Below are 22,500 nucleotides of genomic sequence, written 5' to 3' on the forward strand. Positions count from 1 at the left end.
GGTATCGTCAAGGTCTTGACTAGGTGTTGAGGGTATCGTCAAGGTCTTGACTAGGTGTTCAGGGTATCGTCAAGGTCCTGACTAGGTGTTCAGGGTATCGTCAAGGTCAAGACTAGGTGTTCAGGGTATCACCAAGGTTACCACAACATCTCTGTTGCATTATTGTTCAAAGTGTTCTAAGGCTCTGCATCATCCTGTCTGTCTGTCTGTCTGTCTGTCTGTCTGTCTGTCTGTCTGTCTGTCTCAGGTGTTGTTCCGTGAGCTGCGTCTGCCTCCTGGCTGTGATTTGAGCGGGGGGAGGGTTAAGAAGACCCTGGGGTACAGCAGGCGAGGAGCAGGATGCTCCGGGTTGGGGAAACCGTTCAGTACCACCAAGGTAACACAGACACACACACACAGTGAAGTTATTGGTCCTGCTCTGTGACATCATACGTGAATAAAAGGTGACATCATCAGGACATCCTGGAGAAGCTCAGTTCCCTCCACCCGTTGCCGGGGGTGATTCTGGAGTGGAGGAGGATCACCCACGCCTTGACAACGGTGGTGTTTCCCCTGCAGAGAGAGAAACGACATCACCCCCTGCTGGCTATGGATAGAATACACCCTATCTCCCAGACACACACAGCTACAGGTAACACACTGCTGCAGGTAACACACTGCTACAGGTAACACACTGCTACAGGTAACACACACACTGCTACAGGTAACACACACACTGCTACAGGTAACACACACTGCTACAGGTAACACACACTGCTACAGGTAACACACACTGCTACAGGTAACACACACTGCTACAGGTAACACACTGCAACAGGTAACACACTGCTACAGGTAACACACTGCTGCAGGTAACACACTGCTACAGGTAACACACTGCTACAGGTAACACACACTGCTACAGGTAACACACACTGCTACAGGTAACACACACTGCTACAGGTAACACACACTGCTACAGGTAACACACACTGCTACAGGTAACACTGCAACAGGTAACACACACTGCTACAGGTAACACACACTACTACAGGTAACACACTGCTACAGGTAACACACACTGCTACAGGTAACACACACTGCTACAGGTAACACACACTGCTACAGGTAACACACACTGCTACAGGTAACACACACTGCTACAGGTAACACACACTGCTACATGTAACACACACTGCTACAGGTAACACACACACTGCTACAGGTAACACACACACTGCTACAGGTAACACTGCTACAGGTAACACACACACACTGCTACAGGTAACACTGCTACAGGTAACACACACACACACAGCTACAGGTAACACACTGCTACAGGTAACACACTGCTACAGGTAACACACACACTGCTACAGGTAACACTGCTACAGGTAACACACACACTGCTACAGGTAACACTGCTACAGGTAACACACACACAGCTACAGGTAACACACACACAGCTACAGGTAACACACACACTGCTACAGGTAACACACACACTGCTACAGGTAACACACTGCTACAGGTAACACACTGCTACAGGTAACACACTGCTACAGGTAACACACTACTACAGGTAACACACACACTGCTACAGGTAACACACACACAGCTACAGGTAACACACACACTGCTACAGGTAACACACTACTACAGGTAACACACACACTGCTACAGGTAACACACTGCTATAGGTAACACACTGCTACAGGTAACACACACACTGCTACAGGTAACACACTGCTATAGGTAACACACTGCTACAGGTAACACACTGCTACAGGTAACACACTGCTACAGGTAACACACTGCTACAGGTAACACACACTGCTACAGGTAACACACACTGCTACAGGTAACACACACTGCTACAGGTAACACACTGCTATAGGTAACACACTGCTACAGGTAACACACTGCTACAGGTAACACACAGCTACAGGTAACACACACTGCTACAGGTAACACACACACTGCTACAGGTAACACACACACTGCTACAGGTAACACACACACAGCTACAGGTAACACACACACTGCTACAGGTAACACACGCACTGCTACAGGTAACACACTGCTACAGGTAAGCTATCTTCAGATGAATGTACTGACTATGACTGTGATATGTGGTTGTCCCACCTAGCTATCTGTAGATGAATGTACTGACTATGACTGTGATATGTGGTTGTCTCACCTAGCTATCTGTAGATGAATGTACTGACTGTGATATGTGGTTGTCCCACCTAGCTATCTGTAGATGAATGTACTGACTGTGATATGTGGTTGTCCCACCTAGCTATCTGTAGATGAATGTACTGACTGTGATATGTGGTTGTCTCACCTAGCTATCTGTAGATGAATGTACTGACTATGACTGTGATATGTGGTTGTCCCACCTAGCTATCTGTAGATGAATGTACTGACTGTGATATGTGGTTGTCTCACCTAGCTATCTGAAGATGAATGTACTGACTATGACTGTGATATGTGGTTGTCCCACCTAGCTATCTGAAGATGAATGTACTGACTATGACTGTGATATGTGGTTGTCTCACCTAGCTATCTGAAAATGAATGTACTGACTATGACTGTGATATGTGGTTGTCTCACCTAGCTATCTGTAGATGAATGTACTGACTGTGACTGTGATATGTGGTTGTCTCACCTAGCTATCTGTAGATGAATGTACTGACTATGATATGTGGTTGTCCCACCTAGCTATCTGGAGATGAATGTACTGACTATGATATGTGGTTGTCTCACCTAGCTATCTGTAGATGAATGTACTGACTGTGATATGTGGTTGTCTCACCTAGCTATCTGTAGATGAATGTACTGACTGTGATATGTGGTTGTCTCACCTAGCTATCTGAAGATGAATGTACTGACTATGACTGTGATATGTGGTTGTCCCACCTAGCTATCTGTAGATGAATGTACTGACTGTGATATGTGGTTGTCTCACCTAGCTATCTGAAGATGAATGTACTGACTATGACTGTGATATGTGGTTGTCCCACCTAGCTATCTGTAGATGAATGTACTGACTATGACTGTGATATGTGGTTGTCCCACCTAGCTATCTGTAGATGAATGTACTGACTGTGATATGTGGTTGTCTCACCTAGCTATCTGTAGATGAATGTACTGACTGTGATATGTGGTTGTCTCACCTAGCTATCTGTAGATGAATGTACTGACTATGATATGTGGTTGTCTCACCTAGCTATCTGTAGATGAATGTACTGACTGTGATATGTGGTTGTCTCACCTAGCTATCTGAAGATGAATGTACTGACTATGACTGTGATATGTGGTTGTCCCACCTAGCTATCTGTAGATGAATGTACTGACTATGACTGTGATATGTGGTTGTCCCACCTAGCTATCTGTAGATGAATGTACTGACTGTGATATGTGGTTGTCTCACCTAGCTATCTGAAGATGAATGTACTGACTATGACTGTGATATGTGGTTGTCCCACCTAGCTATCTGAAGATGAATGTACTGACTATGACTGTGATATGTGGTTGTCTCACCTAGCTATCTGAAAATGAATGTACTGACTATGACTGTGATATGTGGTTGTCTCACCTAGCTATCTGTAGATGAATGTACTGACTGTGACTGTGATATGTGGTTGTCTCACCTAGCTATCTGTAGATGAATGTACTGACTATGATATGTGGTTGTCCCACCTAGCTATCTGGAGATGAATGTACTGACTATGATATGTGGTTGTCTCACCTAGCTATCTGTAGATGAATGTACTGACTGTGATATGTGGTTGTCTCACCTAGCTATCTGTAGATGAATGTACTGACTGTGATATGTGGTTGTCTCACCTAGCTATCTGTAGATGAATGTACTGACTGTGATATGTGGTTGTCTCACCTAGCTATCTGTAGATGAATGTACTGACTATGATATGTGGTTGTCTCACCTAGCTATCTGTAGATGAATGTACTGACTGTGATATGTGGTTGTCTCACCTAGCTATCTGAAGATGAATGTACTGACTATGACTGTGATATGTGGTTGTCTCACCTAGCTATCTGTAGATGAATGTACTGACTATGACTGTGATATGTGGTTGTCCCACCTAGCTATCTGAAGATGAATGTACTGACTATGACTGTGATATGTGGTTGTCCTCCTAGCTATCTGGAGATGAATGTACTGACTGTGATATGTGGTTGTCTCACCTAGCTATCTGTAGATGAATGTACTGACTATGACTGTGATATGTGGTTGTCCCACCTAGCTATCTGGAGATGAATGTACTGACTATGACTGTGATATGTGGTTGTCTCACCTAGCTATCTGTAGATGAATGTACTGACTATGACTGTGATATGTGGTTGTCCCACCTAGCTATCTGTAGATGAATGTACTGACTATGACTGTGATATGTGGTTGTCCCACCTAGCTATCTGGAGATGAATGTACTGACTATGACTGTGATATGTGGTCGTCCCACCTAGCTATCTGTAGATGAATGTACTGACTATGACTGTGATATGTGTGTCTGTCTGTGTATCTGTCTGCGTGTCTGTCTGCCTGTCTGTCTGCCTGTCTGTCTGCCTGTCTGTCTGTGTGTCTGTCTGCATGTCTGTCTGCGTGTCTGTCTCCGTGTCTGTCTGTGCACAGGCAGAGTGAGCTTCACAGAGCCAAACATCCAGAACGTTCCGAAGGACTTTGAGATCCAGATGGCCTCTGTGGTGGTGGAGAGCCCGCCCTCACAAGATGGACGCCGGACAGGGTGGGAATAGCAATTTATAACTACTAACCCTAACCTTCACAAGATGGACGCCGGACTGGGTGGGAATAGCCAGTGGTGGGAAAAGTACCCAAAAGTCATACTGTAACCTTCACAAGATTGCCGCCGGACTGGGTGGGAAAAGTACCCAATAGTCATACTTGAGTAAAAGTAAAGATACCCTAATAGAAAGTTACTCAAATAAAAGTGAAAGTCACCCAGTAAAATACTACTTGAGTAAAAGTCAAAAAGTATTTTGTTCTAAATATATTTAACTATCAATTGTAAATGTAATTGATAAAATATACTTAAGTATCAAAATTAAAAGTATAAATCATTTCAAATTCCTTATATTAAGCAAAGCAAACATTTTCTTGTTTTAAAATTTACGGATAGCCAGGGGAACACTCCAACACTCAGACATCATTTACAGATAGCCAGGGGAACACTCCAACACTCAGACATAATTTACAGATAGCCAGGGGAACACTCCAACACTCAGACATAATTTACAGATAGCCAGGGGAACACTCCAACACTCAGACATAATTTACAAACGCTGCATTTGTGTTTAGTGAGTCCGACAGATCAGAGGCAGTAGGGATAACCATGTATTATCTTGATAAGTGCGTAAATTGGCCCATTTTCCTGTCCTACTAAGCATTCAAAATGTAACGAGTACTTTTGGGTGTCCACTCTCTGACTCACCCAATGATATGTCCACTCTCTGACTCACCCAATGATATGTCCACTCTCTGACTCAGCCAATGATATGTCCACTCTCTGACTCAGCCAATGATATGTCCACTCTCTGACTCACCCAATGATATGTCCACTCTCTGACTCACCCAATGATATGTCCACTCTCTGACTCACCCAATGATATGTCCACTCTCTGACTCACCCAATGATATGTCCACTCTCTGACTCACCCAATGATAGGTCCACTCTCTGACTCACCCAATGATATGTCCACTCACTGACTCACCCAATGATATGTCCACTCACTGACTCACCCAAGATATGTCCACTCTCTGACTCACCCAATGATATGTCCACTCTCTGACTCACCCAATGATATGGCCACTGACTCACCCAATGATATGTCCACTCTCTGACTCACCCAATGATATGTCCACTGACTCACCCAAGATATGTCCACTCTCTGACTCACCCAATGATATGTCCACTCTCTGACTCACCCAAGATATGTCCATTCAGGCTCAATACAAGATACTCCGGCTGTAGGCTAAAATGGTGCTGTTTGCTAAATTTTGGGAATTGATAAATAATTTTGGTAGCTACGCACAGATGAGATTCTCCTCTTTTCAGTGGGCCTAGCCATTTGCTTTCCAAACTGTTTACTCACAATTGTATTTGTATGCTCACTGACAGCCGCAGCTCAACGATCAGCTGTTTGGTATTTGCCGAACTGCTCAAATCCCGTGCTTCCCGACTGTAGGCCTGGGTGCTTAAAAACACTCCACAGAATAAGCGAATGATGTTCCGTGCCTAAATATGTGTTCTTCCTTCTCAGTCGGGGCCGTTCCAGGCTGACCAGACCTCCTCCTCCTGAAGGGGGCGTGGCCTTCTCCGTCAGCATGAGACACGCCTTTGTACCTTTCACAGGTAACTCCTCCCCCTAACACCTTTCACAGGTAACGCCTCCACCTAACACCTTTCACAGGTAACTCCCCCCCCTAACACCTTTCACAGGTAACTCCTCCCCCTAACACCTTTCACAGGTAACTCCTCCCCCTAACACCATAGAGATGTACTAGAGAGCTCATCTCCATCTCATCTGCATTTAACACCATGCAGCCGGCCATCCTAGTTCAATCTCAACCATCCTAGTTCAATCTCAACCATCCTAGTTCAATCTCAACCATCCTAGTTCAATCTCAACCATCCTAGTTCAATCTCAACCATCCTAGTTCAATCTCAACCATCCTAGTTCAATCTCAACCATCCTAGTTCAATCTCAACCATCCTAGTTCAATCTCAACCATCCTAGTTCAATCTCAACCATCCTAGTTCAATCTCAACCATCCTAGTTCAATCTCAACCATGGCCTTATCTCATGGATTAGGGATTTTTTAACTGCCAGGCCACAGAGAGTCTATACTAATGGTACCAGGTCAGACAGGCCACAGAGAGTCTATACTAATGGTACCATGTCTGACAGGCCACAGAGAGTCTATACTAATGCTACCATGTCAGACAGGCCACAGGCCACAGAGAGTCTATACTAATGGTACCATGTCAGACAGGTCACAGAGAGTCTATACTAATGGTACCATGTCAGACAGGCCATAGAGAGTCTATACTAATGGTACCATGTCAGACAGGCCACAGAGAGTCTATACTAATGGTACCATGTCAGACAGGCCACAGGCCACAGAGAGTCTATACTAATGGTACCATGTCAGACAGGCCACAGAGAGTCTATGCTAATGGTACCATGTCAGACAGGCCACAGAGAGTCTATACTAATGGTACCATGTCAGACAGGCCACAGAGAGTCTATACTAATGGTACCATGTCAGACAGGCCACAGGCCACAGAGAGTCTATACTAATGGTACCATGTCAGACAGGCCATAGAGAGTCTATACTAATGGTACCATGTCAGACAGGCCACAGGCCACTGAGAGTCTATACTAATGGTACCATGTCAGACAGGCCATAGAGAGTCTATACTAATGGTACCATGTCAGACAGGCCACAGGCCACAGAGAGTCTATACTAATGGTACCATGTCAGACAGGCCACAGGCCATAGAGAGTCTATACTAATGGTACCATGTCAGACAGGCCACAGAGAGTCTATACTAATGGTACCATGTCAGACAGGCCACAGAGAGTCTATACTAATGGTACCATGTCAGACAGGCCACAGGCCACAGGCCACAGAGAGTCTATACTAATGGTACCATGTCAGACAGGCCATAGAGAGTCTATACTAATGGTACCATGTCAGACAGGCCACAGGCCACTGAGAGTCTATACTAATGGTACCATGTCAGACAGGCCATAGAGAGTCTATACTAATGGTACCATGTCAGACAGGCCACAGAGAGTCTATACTAATGGTACCATGTCAGACAGGCCACAGAGAGTCTATACTAATGGTACCATGTCTGACAGGCCACAGAGAGTCTATACTAATGGTACCATGTCAGACAGGCCATAGAGAGTCTATGCTAATGGTACCATGTCAGACAGGCCACAGAGAGTCTATACTAATGCTACCATGTCTGACAGGCCACAGAGAGTCTATACTAATGGTATCATGTCAGACAGGCCACAGAGAGTCTATACTAATGGTACCATGTCAGACAGGCCACAGAGAGTCTATACTAATGGTACCATGTCAGACAGGCCATAGAGAGTCTATACTAATGGTACCATGTCAGACAGGCCACAGGCCACAGAGAGTCTATGCTAATGGTACCATGTCAGACAGGCCACAGAGAGTCTATACTAATGGTATCATGTCAGACAGGCCACAGAGAGTCTATACTAATGGTACCATGTCAGACAGGCCATAGAGAGTCTATACTAATGGTACCATGTCAGACAGGCCACAGAGAGTCTATACTAATGGTACCATGTCAGACAGGCCACAGAGAGTCTATACTAATGGTACCATGTCAGACAGGCCATAGAGAGTCTATACTAATGGTACCATGTCAGACAGGCCATAGAGAGTCTATACTAATGGTACCATGTCAGACAGGCCACAGGCCACAGAGAGTCTATGCTAATGGTACCATGTCAGACAGGCCACAGAGAGTCTATACTAATGGTATCATGTCAGACAGGCCACAGAGAGTCTATACTAATGGTACCATGTCAGACAGGCCACAGAGAGTCTATACTAATGGTACCATGTCAGACAGGCCACAGAGAGTCTATACTAATGGTACCATGTCAGACAGGCCACAGAGAGTCTATACTAATGGTACCATGTCAGACAGGCCACAGAGAGTCTATACTAATGGTACCATGTCTGACAGGCCACAGAGAGTCTATACTAATGGTACCATGTCAGACAGGCCATAGAGAGTCTATGCTAATGGTACCATGTCAGACAGGCCACAGAGAGTCTATACTAATGGTACCATGTCAGACAGGCCACAGAGAGTCTATACTAATGCTACCATGTCTGACAGGCCACAGAGAGTCTATACTAATGGTACCATAGAGAGTCTATGCCTACCTGCCCACCTTCCTGTCTGCCCACCTGCCTGCCTGCCTGCCCACCTGCCTATCTGCCTGCCCACCTGCCTATCTGCCTGCCCACCTGCCTATCTGCCTGCCCACCTGCCTATCTGCCTGCCCACCTGCCTGCCTGTCTGCCTGCCTGCCCACCTGCCTATCTGCCTGCCCACCTGCCTGCCTGTCTGCCTGCCTGCCCACCTGCCTATCTGCCTGCCCACCTGCCTGCCTGTCTGCCTGCCTGCCCACCTGCCTATCTGCCTGCCCACCTGCCTATCTGCCTGCCCACCTGCCTACCTGCCTGCCTGTCTGCCCACCTGCCTGCCTGTCTGCCTGCCTGCCCACCTGCCTATCTGCCTGCCCACCTGCCTGCCTGTCTGCCTGCCTGCCCACCTGCCTATCTGCCTGCCCACCTGCCTATCTGCCTGCCCACCTGCCTACCTGCCTGCCTGTCTGCCCACCTGCCTGCCTGTCTGCCTGCCTGCCCACCTGCCTATCTGCCTGCCCACCTGCCTGCCTGCCTGCCTGTCTGCCCACCTGCCCACCCACCTGCCTGCCTGTCTGCCCACCTGCCCACCCACCTGCCCACCTGTCTGCCCACCTGCCTGCCTGCCTGTCTGCCCACCTGCCCACCCACCTGCCCACCTGTCTGCCCACCTGCCCACCTGCCTGTCTGCCTCCCTGCCCACCTGCATGCCTCCCCACCTGCCTACCTGCCTGCCTGCCTGTCTGCCCACCTGCCCACCCACCTGCCTGCCTGCCCACCCACCTGCCTACCTGCCTGCCTGCCTGTCTGCCCACCTGCCCACCCACCTGCCTGCCTGTCCACCCACCTGCCTACCTGCCTACCTGCCTGCCTGCCTGTCTGCCCACCTGCCCACCCACCTGCCTGCCTGTGTGTCTGTCTGTCCTGTTTGAGCACCCTGTCATCCCTGAACGAATTGCCCCTCTGGGATTAATGACGTTGTATTGAATAGCTGCAATATTTCTGTGATCCAATTGACTACTTCAAAATGGTGCTGCCCATGCTAAAACAGTCTTTGGGCCAAGAGGGCCCTCTATCCAACCTGTGTGTGTCAGACGCTTTCATCCAAAGCGATTAACAGTCATGCGTGTATACATTTTAGAAATGGCAACCCCAGCGGGAGTTGAACCCACAACCCTTGATGTGTGAGCTCCATGCTCTACCGACTGAGCCACATAGGACGGGTACATTAGCGGGTATCGGCCTAATTCTGCTCTGCATTATTTGGTGTTCTACGTTGTACACGGAGGATATTTTTGCTGAATTCTGCATGCAGAGTCTCAATTTGGTGCTTGTCGTATTTTGTGAAATCTTGGTTGGTGAGCGGACCCCAAACCTCACAACCATAAAGGGCAGTGGGCTCTATGACTGATTCAAGTATTTTTAGCCAGATCCTAATTGGTATGCTTCTCTTTCTCCCTCAAACCCTCCCCCTCTCCCCTCTATACCCCCCCTCTCTCTCCCTCAAACCCTCCCCCTCTCCCCTCTATACCCCCCCTCTCTCTCCCTCCTTACCCCCCCTCTCTCTCCTTACTTCCCCCCTCTCTCTCCCTCCTCTCCTCCCCCCCTCTCTCTCTCCCTCCTCTCCCCCCCCCCTCTCTCTCCCTCAAACCATCTCCCTCTCCCCCCTCTCTCTCTCTCTCCTCTCCTCCCCCCCTCTCTCTCTCCCTCCTCTCCTCTCTCTCCTTCTCTCTCCCTCCTCCTCTCCTCTCCTCTCTCTCTCTCTCCCCCCCCTCTCTCCCTCCTCCTCTCCTCTCCTCTCCTCTCCTCTCTCTCTCTCCCCCCCTTCTCTCTCCCCCTCCCTCCTCTCCTCTCCCTCTCCAGGAGGGATGGTATTAGCAGCAGATTATTCCCAGTTGGAGCTCAGAGTGTTGGCTCACCTCTCTAAGGACAGACGTCTGCTACAGGTCACACACACACACAGACACACACACATATACACACACACACACACGCAGTCACACGCAGTCACACGCAGACACACGCAGTCACACGCAGACACACGCAGTCACACACAGACACACGCACACACACACACACACATAGCTTGGTGACTCTACTTTCATCTGACCTTGTCTGAACGTGTGTCAGGTGTTGAATGGAGGAGCTGACGTGTTCCGCTGTATCGCTGCTGAGTGGAAGAACATTCACCTGGAGACTGTAGACGACACCCTGAGACAACAGGCGAAACAGGTACACACAGCAAACATTCACCTGGAGACTGTAGACGACACCCTGAGACAACAGGCGAAACAGGTACACACAGCAAACATTCACCTGGAGACTGTAGACGACACCCTGAGACAACAGGCGAAACAGGTACACACAGCAAACATTCACCTGGAGACTGTAGACGACACCCTGAGACAACAGGCGAAACAGGTACACACAGCAAACATTCACCTGGAGACTGTAGACGACACCCTGAGACAACAGGCGAAACAGGTACACACAGCAAACATTCACCTGGAGACTGTAGACGACACCCTGAGACAACAGGCGAAACAGGTACACACAGCAAACATTCACCTGGAGACTGTAGACGACACCCTGAGACAACAGGCGAAACAGGTACACACAGCAAACATTCACCTGGAGACTGTAGACGACACCCTGAGACAACAGGCGAAACAGGTACACACAGCAAACATTCACCTGGAGACGACACCCTGAGACAACAGGCGAAACAGGTACACACAGCAAACATTCACCTGGAGACTAGACGACACCCTGAGACAACAGGCGAAACAGGTACACACAGCAAACATTCACCTGTAGACGACACCCTGAGACAACAGGCTAAACAGGTACACACAGCAAACATTCACCTGGAGACTGTAGACGACACCCTGAGACAACAGGCGAAACAGGTACACACAGCAAACATTCACCTGGAGACTGTAGACGACACCCTGAGACAACAGGCGAAACAGGTACACACAGCAAACATTCACCTGGAGACTGTAGACGACACCCTGAGACAACAGGCGAAACAGGTACACACAGCAAACATTCACCTGGAGACTGTAGACGACACCCTGAGACAACAGGTTAAACAGGTACTCACAGCAAACATTCACCTGGAGACTGTAGACGACACCCTGAGACAACAGGCTAAACAGGTACACACAGCAAACATTCACCTGGAGACTGTAGACGACACCCTGAGACAACAGGTTAAACAGGTACACACAGCAAACATTCACCTGGAAACTGTAGACGACACCCTGAGACAACAGGCTAAACAGGTACACACAGCAAACATTCACCTGGAGACTGTAGACGACACCCTGAGACAACAGGTTAAACAGGTACACACAGCAAACATTCACCTGGAAACTGTAGACGACACCCTGAGACAACAGGCACACACAGCAAACATTCACCTGGAGACGACACCCTGAGACAACAGGCTAAACAGGTACACACAGCAAACATTCACCTGGAGACGACACCCTGAGACAACAGGCGAAACAGGTACACACAGCAAACATTCACCTGGAGACGACACCCTGAGACAACAGGCGAAACAGGTACACACAGCAAACATTCACCTGGAGACGACACCCTGAGACAACAGGTACACACAGCATATGTTGTACTATCATGGTGGGGACCTAAAATGGATTTCCATTCCAAATCCTATTTTCATTAAACCTAACCCCAAAGCAGCCATTGTGGGCTTCTGGGAAATGTCCCCACAAGGGTAGTAATACGCACTGCATTTGTTTCTTACTTGATGTTTGTTCATTATAGTGTGTGTGTGTGTGTGTGTGTGTGTGTGTGTGTGTGTGTGTGTGTGTGTGTGTGTGTGTGTGTGTGTGTGTGTGTGTGTGTGTGTGTGTGTGTGTGTGTGTGTGTGTGTGTGTGTGTGTCTGTGTGTGTGTGTGTGTGTGTGTGTGTAGATATGTTATGGTATAATCTATGGGATGGGAGCCAAGTCTCTGGGAGAGCAGATGGGGATAGAGGAGGACGATGCAGGTGCTTATATCCAGAGCTTCAAGGACCGATACACAGGTAACTATAGCAACACACACACTGATCTGGCTGGGTGACTACAGCAACACACACACTGATCTGGCTGGGTGACTACAGCAACACACACACTGATCTGGCTGGGTGACTACAGCAACACACACACTGATCTGGCTGGGTGACTACAGCAACACACACACTGATCTGGCTGGGTGACTATAGCAACACACACACTGATCTGGCTGGGTGACTACAGCAACACACACACTGATCTGGCTGGGTGACTACAGCAACACACACACTGATCTGGCTGGGTGACTATAGCAACACACACACTGATCTGGCTGGGTGACTATAGCAACACACACACTGATCTGGCTGGGTGACTATAGCAACACACACACTGATCTGGCTGGGTGACTACAGCAACACACACACTGATCTGGCTGGGTGACTACAGCAACACACACACTGATCTGGCTGGGTGACTATAGCAACACACACACTGATCTGGCTGGGTGACTATAGCAACACACACACTGATCTGGCTGGGTGACTATAGCAACACACACACTGATCTGGCTGGGTGACTACAGCAACACACACACTGATCTGGCTGGGTGACTATAGCAACACACACACACTGATCTGGCTGGGTGACTACAGCAACACACACACTGATCTGGCTGGGTGACTATAGCAACACACACACTGATCTGGCTGGGTGACTACAGCAACACACACACTGATCTGGCTGGGTGACTATAGCAACACACACACTGATCTGGCTGGGTGACTACAGCAACACACACACTGATCTGGCTGGGTGACTATAGCAACACACACACTGATCTGGCTGGGTGACTACAGCAACACACACACTGATCTGGCTGGGTGACTACAGCAACACACACACTGATCTGGCTGGGTGACTACAGCAACACACACACTGATCTGGCTGGGTGACTACAGCAACACACACACACTGATCTGGCTGGGTGACTACAGCAACACACACACTGATCTGGCTGGGTGACTACAGCAACACACACACTGATCTGGCTGGGTGACTACAGCAACACACACACTGATCTGGCTGGGTGACTACAGCAACACACACACTGATCTGGCTGGGTGACTACAGCAACACACACACACTGATCTGGCTGGGTGACTACAGCAACACACACACTGATCTGGCTGGGTGACTATAGCAACACACACACACTGATCTGGCTGGGTGTGTGAGTGGGTGTGTGAGTGACTACAGCAACATAGATACTTCTATGTATATTAGCTTTTCTGCTTGATGAAAATGGAGCTGTGTGTTTTACTATGTGTTTTACTGTGTGATTTACTGTGTGTTTTACTGTGTGTTTTACTGTGTGTTTTACTGTGTGTTTTACTGTGTGTTTTACTGTGTGTTTTACTGTGTGTTTTACTGTGTGATTTACTGTGTGTTTTACTGTGTGATTTACTGTGTGTTCTACTGTGTGTTTTACTGTGTGATTTACTGTGTGTTTTACTGTGTGTTTTACTGTGTGTTTTACTGTGTGATTTACTGTGTGTTTTACTGTGTGATTTACTGTGTGTTCTACTGTGTGTTTTACTGTGTGATTTACTGTGTGTTTTACTGTGTGTTTTACTGTGTGTTTTACTGTGTGATTTACTGTGTGTTTTACTGTGTGTTTTACTGTGTGATTTACTGTGTGTTTTACTGTGTGTTTTACTGTGTGATTTACTGTGTGATTTACTGTGTGTTACTGTGTGTATGTTTTACTGTGTGTTTTACTGTGTGATTTACTGTGTGTTTTACTGTGTGTTTTACTGTGTGATTTACTGTGTGTTTTACTGTGTGATTTACTGTGTGTTTTACTGTGTGATTTACTGTGTGTATGATTTACTGTGTGTGTGATTTACTGTGTGATTTACTGTGTGATTTACTGTGTGTGTGATTTACTGTGTGATTTACTGTGTGTGTGTTTTACTGTGTGATTTACTGTGTGTTTTACTGTGTGTTTTACTGTGTGATTTACTGTGTGTATGATTTACTGTGTGTTTTACTGTGTGATTTACTGTGTGTATGATTTACTCTGTGTTTTACTGTGTGTTTTACTGTGTGTATGATTTACTGTGTGTTTTACTGTGTGATTTACTGTGTGATTTACTGTGTGTTTTACTGTGTGTTTTACTGTGTGTATGATTTACTGTGTGATTTACTGTGTGATTTACTGTGTGTTTTACTGTGTGATTTACTGTGTGTATGATTTACTGTGTGTTTTACTGTGTGATTTACTGTGTGTGTGATTTACTGTGTGATTTACTGTGTGATTTACTGTGTGTTTTACTGTGTGTTTTACTGTGTGTTTTACTGTGTGTTTTACTGTGTGTTTTACTGTGTGATTTACTGTGATTTACTGTGTGTATGATTTACTGTGTGTTTTACTGTGTGTTTTACTGTGTGTATGATTTACTGTGTGATTTACTGTGTGTTTTACTGTGTGTTTTACTGTGTGATTTACTGTGTGTATGATTTACTGTGTGTTTTACTGTGTGTTTTACTGTGTGTATGATTTACTGTATGATTTACTGTGTGTTTTACTGTGTGTATGATTTACTGTGTGATTTACTGTATGATTTACTGTGTGTTTTACTGTGTGTTTTACTGTGTGATTTACTGTGTGTATGATTTACTGTGTGATTTACTGTGTGTTTTACTGTGTGTTTTACTGTGTGATTTACTGTGTGTTTTACTGTGTGATTTACTGTGTGTTTTACTGTGTGTTTTACTGTGTGTTTTACTGTGTGATTTACTGTGTGTTTTACTGTGTGTTTTACTGTGTGTTTTACTGTGTGTTTTACTGTGTGTTTTACTGTGTGATTTACTGTGTGTATGTTTTACTGTGTGTTTTACTGTGTGTATGATTTACTGTGTGATTTACTGTGTGTTTTACTGTGTGTTTTACTGTGTGATTTACTGTGTGTATGATTTACTGTGTGTTTTACTGTGTGTTTTACTGTGTGTATGATTTACTGTGTGATTTACTGTATGATTTACTGTGTGTTTTACTGTGTGTATGATTTACTGTGTGATTTACTGTATGATTTACTGTGTGTTTTACTGTGTGATTTACTGTGTGTATGATTTACTGTGTGTATGATTTACTGTGTGATTTACTGTGTGTTTTACTGTGTGTTTTACTGTGTGTTTTACTGTGTGATTTACTGTGTGTTTTACTGTGTGTTTTACTGTGTGTTTTACTGTGTGATTTACTGTGTGTTTTACTGTGTGATTTACTGTGTGATTTACTGTGTGTTTTACTGTGTGATTTACTGTGTGATTTACTGTGTGATTTACTGTGTGTTTTACTGTGTGATTTACTGTGTGATTTACTGTGTGATTTACTGTGTGTTTTACTGTGTGATTTACTGTGTGATTTACTGTGTGTGTGATTTACTGTGTGTTCTACTGTGTGTTCTACTGTGTGTTTTACTGTGTGTTTTACTGTGTGATTTACTGTGTGTTTTACTGTGTGATTTACTGTGTGTTTTACTGTGTGATTTACTGTGTGTTTTACTGTGTGTTTTACTGTGTGTTACTGTGTGTTACTGTGTGTTTTACTGTGTGTTTTACTGTGTGTTTTACTGTGTGTTTTACTGTGTGTTTTACTGTGTGATTTACTGTGTGTTTTACTGTGTGTTACTGTGTGTTTTACTGTGTGTTACTGTGTGATTTACTGTGTGTTTTACTGTGTGTTTTACTGTGTGTTACTGTGTGATTTACTGTGTGTTTTACTGTGTGTTTTACTGTGTGTTTTACTGTGTGTTTTACTGTGTGATTTACTGTGTGATTTACTGTGTGTTTTACTGTGTGATTTACTGTGTGATTTACTGTGTGTTCTACTGTGTGTTCTACTGTGTGATTTACTGTGTGTTTTACTGTGTGATTTACTGTGTGTTTTACTGTGTGATTTACTGTGTGTTTTACTGTGTGATTTACTGTGTGTTCTACTGTGTGATTTACTGTGTGTTTTACTGTGTGATTTACTGTGTGTTTTACTGTGTGATTTACTGTGTGTTCTACTGTGTGTTCTACTGTGTGTTTTACTGTGTGATTTACTGTGTGTTTTACTGTGTGATTTACTGTGTGTTCTACTGTGTGTTCTACTGTGTGTTTTACTGTGTGATTTACTGTGTGTTTTACTGTGTGTCTGTCCAGGTATCCATCGGTTCCTGAAGGAGACGGTACGTAGCTGTGTGGAGAAGGGTTTTGTCCAGACTCTACTGGGGAGGAGGAGATACCTACCAAACATCAACACCAGCGGTTACACCAGGAAACAGGTACGTAGCTGACATCACACACCAGGAAACAGGTACGTGGCTGACATCACACACCAGGAAACAGGTACGTAGCTGACATCACACACCAGGAAACAGGTACGTAGCTGACATCACACACCAGGAAACAGGTACATGGCTCTATGTAGTACTGTGCGCCTTCCATAGTCTGTTCTGGACTTGGGGACTGTGAAGAGACCTCTGGTGGCATGTCTTGTGGGGTATGTATGGCTGTCTGAGCTGTGTGTCAGTAGTTTAAACAGACCTCTGGTGTCTTGTAGGGTATGCATGGCTGTCTGAACTGTGTGTTAGTAGTTTAAACAGACCTCTGGTGTCTTGTGGGGTATGTATGGCTGTCTGAACTGTGTGTTAGTAGTTTAAACAGACCTCTGGTGTCTTGTAGGGTATGTATGGGGGGTCTGAGCTGTGTGTTAGTAGTTTAAACAGACCTCTGGTGTTTTGTGGGGTATGTATGGCTGTCTGAACTGTGTGTTAGTAGTTTAAACAGACCTCTGGTGTCTTGTGGGGTATGCATGGGTGTCCGAGCTGCTAATATTTAAAACAGACAGCTCGGTACATTCAGCTGGTTAACACCTCTTACAAAAACAAGTAGTGATGAAGTCAGTCTCTCTTCCACTTTGAGCCAAGGAGAGATTTACATGAATATTAATGTTAGCTCTCGGTGAGCCAGCAGTGCTGCCCTGTTGTGAGACAATCTTCCCAAGTCCCTCTTTGTGGCACCAGACCACACGACTGAACAGTAGTCCAGGTGGCGACTAGGGCTGTTGCGGTGACCATATTACTGCCACACCGACAGAGTCATGAAGTCCATGTGACCGTTTAGTCACTGTAACTAGGCTTCTCCAAGCTCTGATGCTGCTGATGGTCATTAGTAGACTACCAAACTTGCTAAATCAAAATGTATTGGTCACATACACCTGGTTAGCAGATGTTATTGCGAGTGCAGCGAAATGTTTGTGCTTCTAGTTCCAACAGTGCAGTAATATCTAACAAGTAATCTAACAATTCCACAACAACTACCTAATACACACAAATCTAAGTAAAGAGATGGAATAAGAATATGTACATATAAATATATGGATGGGCCGTGAGCGACCGGCATAGAAGAGATGCAGTAGATGGTATAAAATACAGTATATACATCTGGCATGAGTAGTGCAAGATATGTAAACATTATTAAAGTGGCATTATTTAAAGTGACTAGTGATACCTTTATTAAATTCATTTATTGAAGTGGCCAATGATTAGAGTCAGTATGTTGGCAGCAGCCTCTCAATGTTAGTGATGGCTGTTTAACAGTCTGATGGCCTTGAGATAGAAGCTGTTTTTCAGTCTCTCGGTCCCTGCTTTGATGCACCTGTACTGACCTCTCCTTCTGGATGATAGCGGGGTGAACAGGCAGTGGCTCGGGTGGTTGTTGTCCTTGATGATCTTTATGGCCTTCCTGTGACATCGGGTGGTGTAGGTGTCCTGGAGGGCAGGTAGTTTGTCCCCGGTGATGCGTTGGGCAGACCGCACCACCCTCTGGAGAGCCCTGCGGTTGTAGGCGGTGCAGTTGCCGTACCAGGCGGTGATACAGCCCGACAGGATGCTCTCAATTGTGCATCTGTAAAGGTTTGTGAGGGTTTTAGGTGACAAGCCAAATTTCTGTTGCCCCTTCTTCACCGTGGTGACGTTGAGTGAGAGGTTGTTTTCCTGAACACCACACTCCGAGTGCCCTCACCTCCTCCCTATAGGCTGTCTCGTCGTTGTTGGTCATTAGTAGCCTACTAAACTTGCTAACTACCCGATACTCAGCACTCTATTGTCCCTTTAATCACTCTGACATCAATGCAAATGAATTCGAAACAATCTAATCAAATAGTGGCCGGGGACTTTAATGGAGGGAAACTTAAACCCGTTTTATCTAGTTTCTATCAGCATATGCACATAAATAAAAACTCTAGACCACCTGTACTCCACACACAGAGACAAGTACAAAGCTCTCCCTCGCCCTCCATTTGGTAAATCTCACCATAATTCCATCCTCCTGATTCCTGCTGACAAGCAAAAATTAAAGCAGGAAGCACCAGTGACCCGGTCTATAAAAAAGTGGTCAGATGAAGCAGATGCTAAACTACATGACTGTTTTGCACAGACTGGAACATGTTCCGGGATTTCTCCCACATCATTGAGGAGTACACCACATCAGTCACTGGCTTCATCAATAAGTGCATCGATGACTTCGTCCCCACAGTGACTGTACGTACATACCCCAACCAGAAGCCATGGATTACAGGCAACATCTGCACTGAGCTAAAGGCTAGAGCTGCCGCGTTCAAGGAGCGGGACTCCAACCCGGAAGCTTATAAGAAATCCCGCTATGCCCTCAGATGAACCATCAAACAGGCAAAGTGTCAATACAGGACTAAGATCGAATCGTACTACACCGGCTCTGACGCTCGTTCGGATGTGGCAGGGCTCGCAAACTATTACAGACTACAAAGGGAAGCACAGCGGAGAGCTGCCCAGTGACACGAGCCTACCAGACGAGCTAAATTTCTTCTATTCTCGCTTCGAGGCAATTAACACTGAAACATGCATGAGAGCATCAGCTGTTCCGGACGACTGTGTGATCACACTCTCCGTAGCCGATGTGAGTAAGACCTTTAAACAGGTGAACGATCACAAGGCCGCAGGACCAGACGGATTACCAGGACGTACTCCGAGCATGCGCTGACCAACTGGCAAGTGACCAACTGGCAAGACCCACTGACATTTTCTACCATTTAATACCAACATGTTTCAAACAGACCACCATGGTCCCTGTGCCCAAGAACACTAAGGTAACCTGCCTAAATGACTACTGACCCGTAGCACTCACGTCTGTAGTCATGAAGTGCTTTGAAAGGCTGGTCATGGCTCACATCAACACCATTATCCCAGAAACCCTAGACCCACTCCAATTTGCATACCGCCCCAACAGATCCACAGATGATGGCTACTATATTGTGACGACTTCATCCGATGGATCTGGATACTGCTTTCAAGCTAATTTCTGCAGCGTTAGTAAAGATATGATCAATACATGTTGATGATTTCATTCCTGTACTGTTTGTAACGACCCTGGTAGGTTGACTGATAACTCCTGTACTGTTTGTAACGACCCTGGTAGGTTGACTGATGACCTGAACCAGGTTGCAGACACTGGTTACAGTTTAAAGTTTTTTCCTGAGTGGGCAGCTTGATGAAAGCCAGTCAATATTTAAATCACCCAGAAAATATACCTCTCTGTTGATATCACATACATTATCAAGCATTTCACACATGTTATCCAGATACTGACTGTTATCACTTGGTGGTCTGTAGCAGCTTCCCACCAGAATGGGCTTTAGGTGAGGCAGATGAACCTGTAGCCATATTACTTCAACAGTATTTAACATAAGTTGTGTGTGTTACTAAGTTTTGTGTTACTACAGTTGAAGTCAGAAGTTTACATACACCTTCGCCAAATACATTTAAACTCAGTTTTTCACAATTCCTGACATTTAATCCTAGTAAAAATTTCCTGTCTTAGGTCAGTTAGGATCACCACTTTATTTTAAGAATGTGAAATGTCAGAATAATAGTAGAGAGAATGATTTATTTCAGCTTTTATTTCTTTCATCACATTCCCAGTGGGTCAGAAGTTTACATACACTCAATTAGTATTTGGTAGGATTGCCTTAAAATTGTTTAACTTGGGTCAAACGTTTCGGGTAGCGTTCCACAAGCTTCCCAGAATAAGTTGGGTGAATTTTGGCCCATTCCTCCTGACAGAGCTGGTGTAACTGAGTCAGGTTTGTAGGCCTCCTTGCTCGCACACGCTTTTTCAGTTCTGCCCACAAATGTTCTATGGGATTGAGGTCAGGGCTTTGTGATGGCCACTCCAATACCTTGACTTTGTTGTCCTTAAGCCATTTTACCACAACTTTGGAAGTATGCTTGGGGCCATTGTCCATTTGGAAGACCCATTTGCAACCAAGCTTTAACTTCCTGACTGAAGTCTTGAGATGTTGCTTCAATATATCCACATAATTTTCCTTTCTCATGATGCTATCTATTTTGTGAAGTGCACCAGTCCCTCCTGCAGCAAAGCACCCTACAACATGATGCTGCCACCCCCGCGATTCACGGTTGGGATGGTGTTCTTCGGCTTGCAAGCATCCCCCTTTTTCCTCCAAACATAACGATGGTCATTATGGCCAAACAGTTCTATTTTTGTTTCATCAGACCAGAGGACAAAAAAAAGTACGATCTTTGTTCCCATGTGCAGTTGCAAACCGTTGTCTGGCTTTTTTTATGGCGGTTTTGGAGCAGTGGATTCTTCCTTGCTGAGCGGCCTTTCAGGTTATGTTGATATAGGAATCGTTTTACTGTGGATATAGATACTTTTGTACCCGTTTCCTCCAACATCTTCACAAGGTCCTTTGCTGTTGTTCTGGGATTGATTTGCACTTTTCGCACCAAAGTACGTTCATCTCTAGGAGACAGAACGTGTCTCCTTCCTGAGCGGTATGACGGCTGCGTGGTCTCATGGTGTTTATACTTGCGTACTATTGTTTGTACAGATGAACGTGGTACCTTCAGGCGTTTGGAAATTGCTCCCAAGGATGAACCAGACTTGTGGAGGTCTACAATTTATTTTCTGAGGTCTTGACTGATTTCTTTTGATTTTCCCATGATGTCAAGCAAAGAGGCACTGAGTTTGAAGGTAGGCCTTGAAATACATCCACAGGTACACCTCCAATTGACTCAAATGATGTCAATTAGCCTATCAGAAGCTTCTAAAGCCATGACATAATTTTCTGGAATTATCCAAGCTGTTTAAAGGCACAGTCAACTTAGTGTATGTAAACTTCTCACCCACTGGAATTGTAATACAGTGAATTATAAGTGAAATAATCTGTCTGTAAACAATTGTTGGAAAGATTACTTGTGTCATGCACAAAGTAGATGTCCTCACCGACTTGCCAAAACTATAGTTTGTTAACAATAAATTTGTGGAGTGGTTGAAAAACAAGTTTTAATGACTCCAACCTAAGTGTATGTACATTTCTGACTTCACTAGTTGTGTGTGTTAACCCTCTTCAGGCGGAGCGTCAGGCTGTTAACACGACAGTCCAGGGATCAGCCGCTGACATCGTTAAACTGGCTAC

At 45.5% G+C, this 22,500-nt stretch overlaps 1 protein-coding gene across 1 annotated transcript in view; it reads left to right on the top strand.

Annotated features, from left to right (window-relative positions):
* The window catches only part of polq (polymerase (DNA directed), theta), a 112,142-nt gene that overhangs the window by 69,303 nt on the left and 20,339 nt on the right, over nucleotides 1-22,500 (top strand). The window contains exons 26-34 of the mRNA XM_055935201.1: nucleotides 248-376; nucleotides 457-631; nucleotides 4,637-4,748; nucleotides 6,283-6,374; nucleotides 10,814-10,896; nucleotides 11,081-11,182; nucleotides 12,895-13,006; nucleotides 17,184-17,305; nucleotides 22,436-22,500. The exon at nucleotides 22,436-22,500 is cut by the window's right edge and continues 71 nt beyond it. Coding sequence (XP_055791176.1) covers nucleotides 248-376; nucleotides 457-631; nucleotides 4,637-4,748; nucleotides 6,283-6,374; nucleotides 10,814-10,896; nucleotides 11,081-11,182; nucleotides 12,895-13,006; nucleotides 17,184-17,305; nucleotides 22,436-22,500 — 992 coding nt within the window. The remainder of the gene's footprint in view (nucleotides 1-247; nucleotides 377-456; nucleotides 632-4,636; nucleotides 4,749-6,282; nucleotides 6,375-10,813; nucleotides 10,897-11,080; nucleotides 11,183-12,894; nucleotides 13,007-17,183; nucleotides 17,306-22,435) is intronic.

Source organism: Salvelinus fontinalis, chromosome 10 (genome assembly GCF_029448725.1).
Source record: "Salvelinus fontinalis isolate EN_2023a chromosome 10, ASM2944872v1, whole genome shotgun sequence".
Lineage (NCBI taxonomy): Eukaryota > Metazoa > Chordata > Actinopteri > Salmoniformes > Salmonidae > Salvelinus > Salvelinus fontinalis.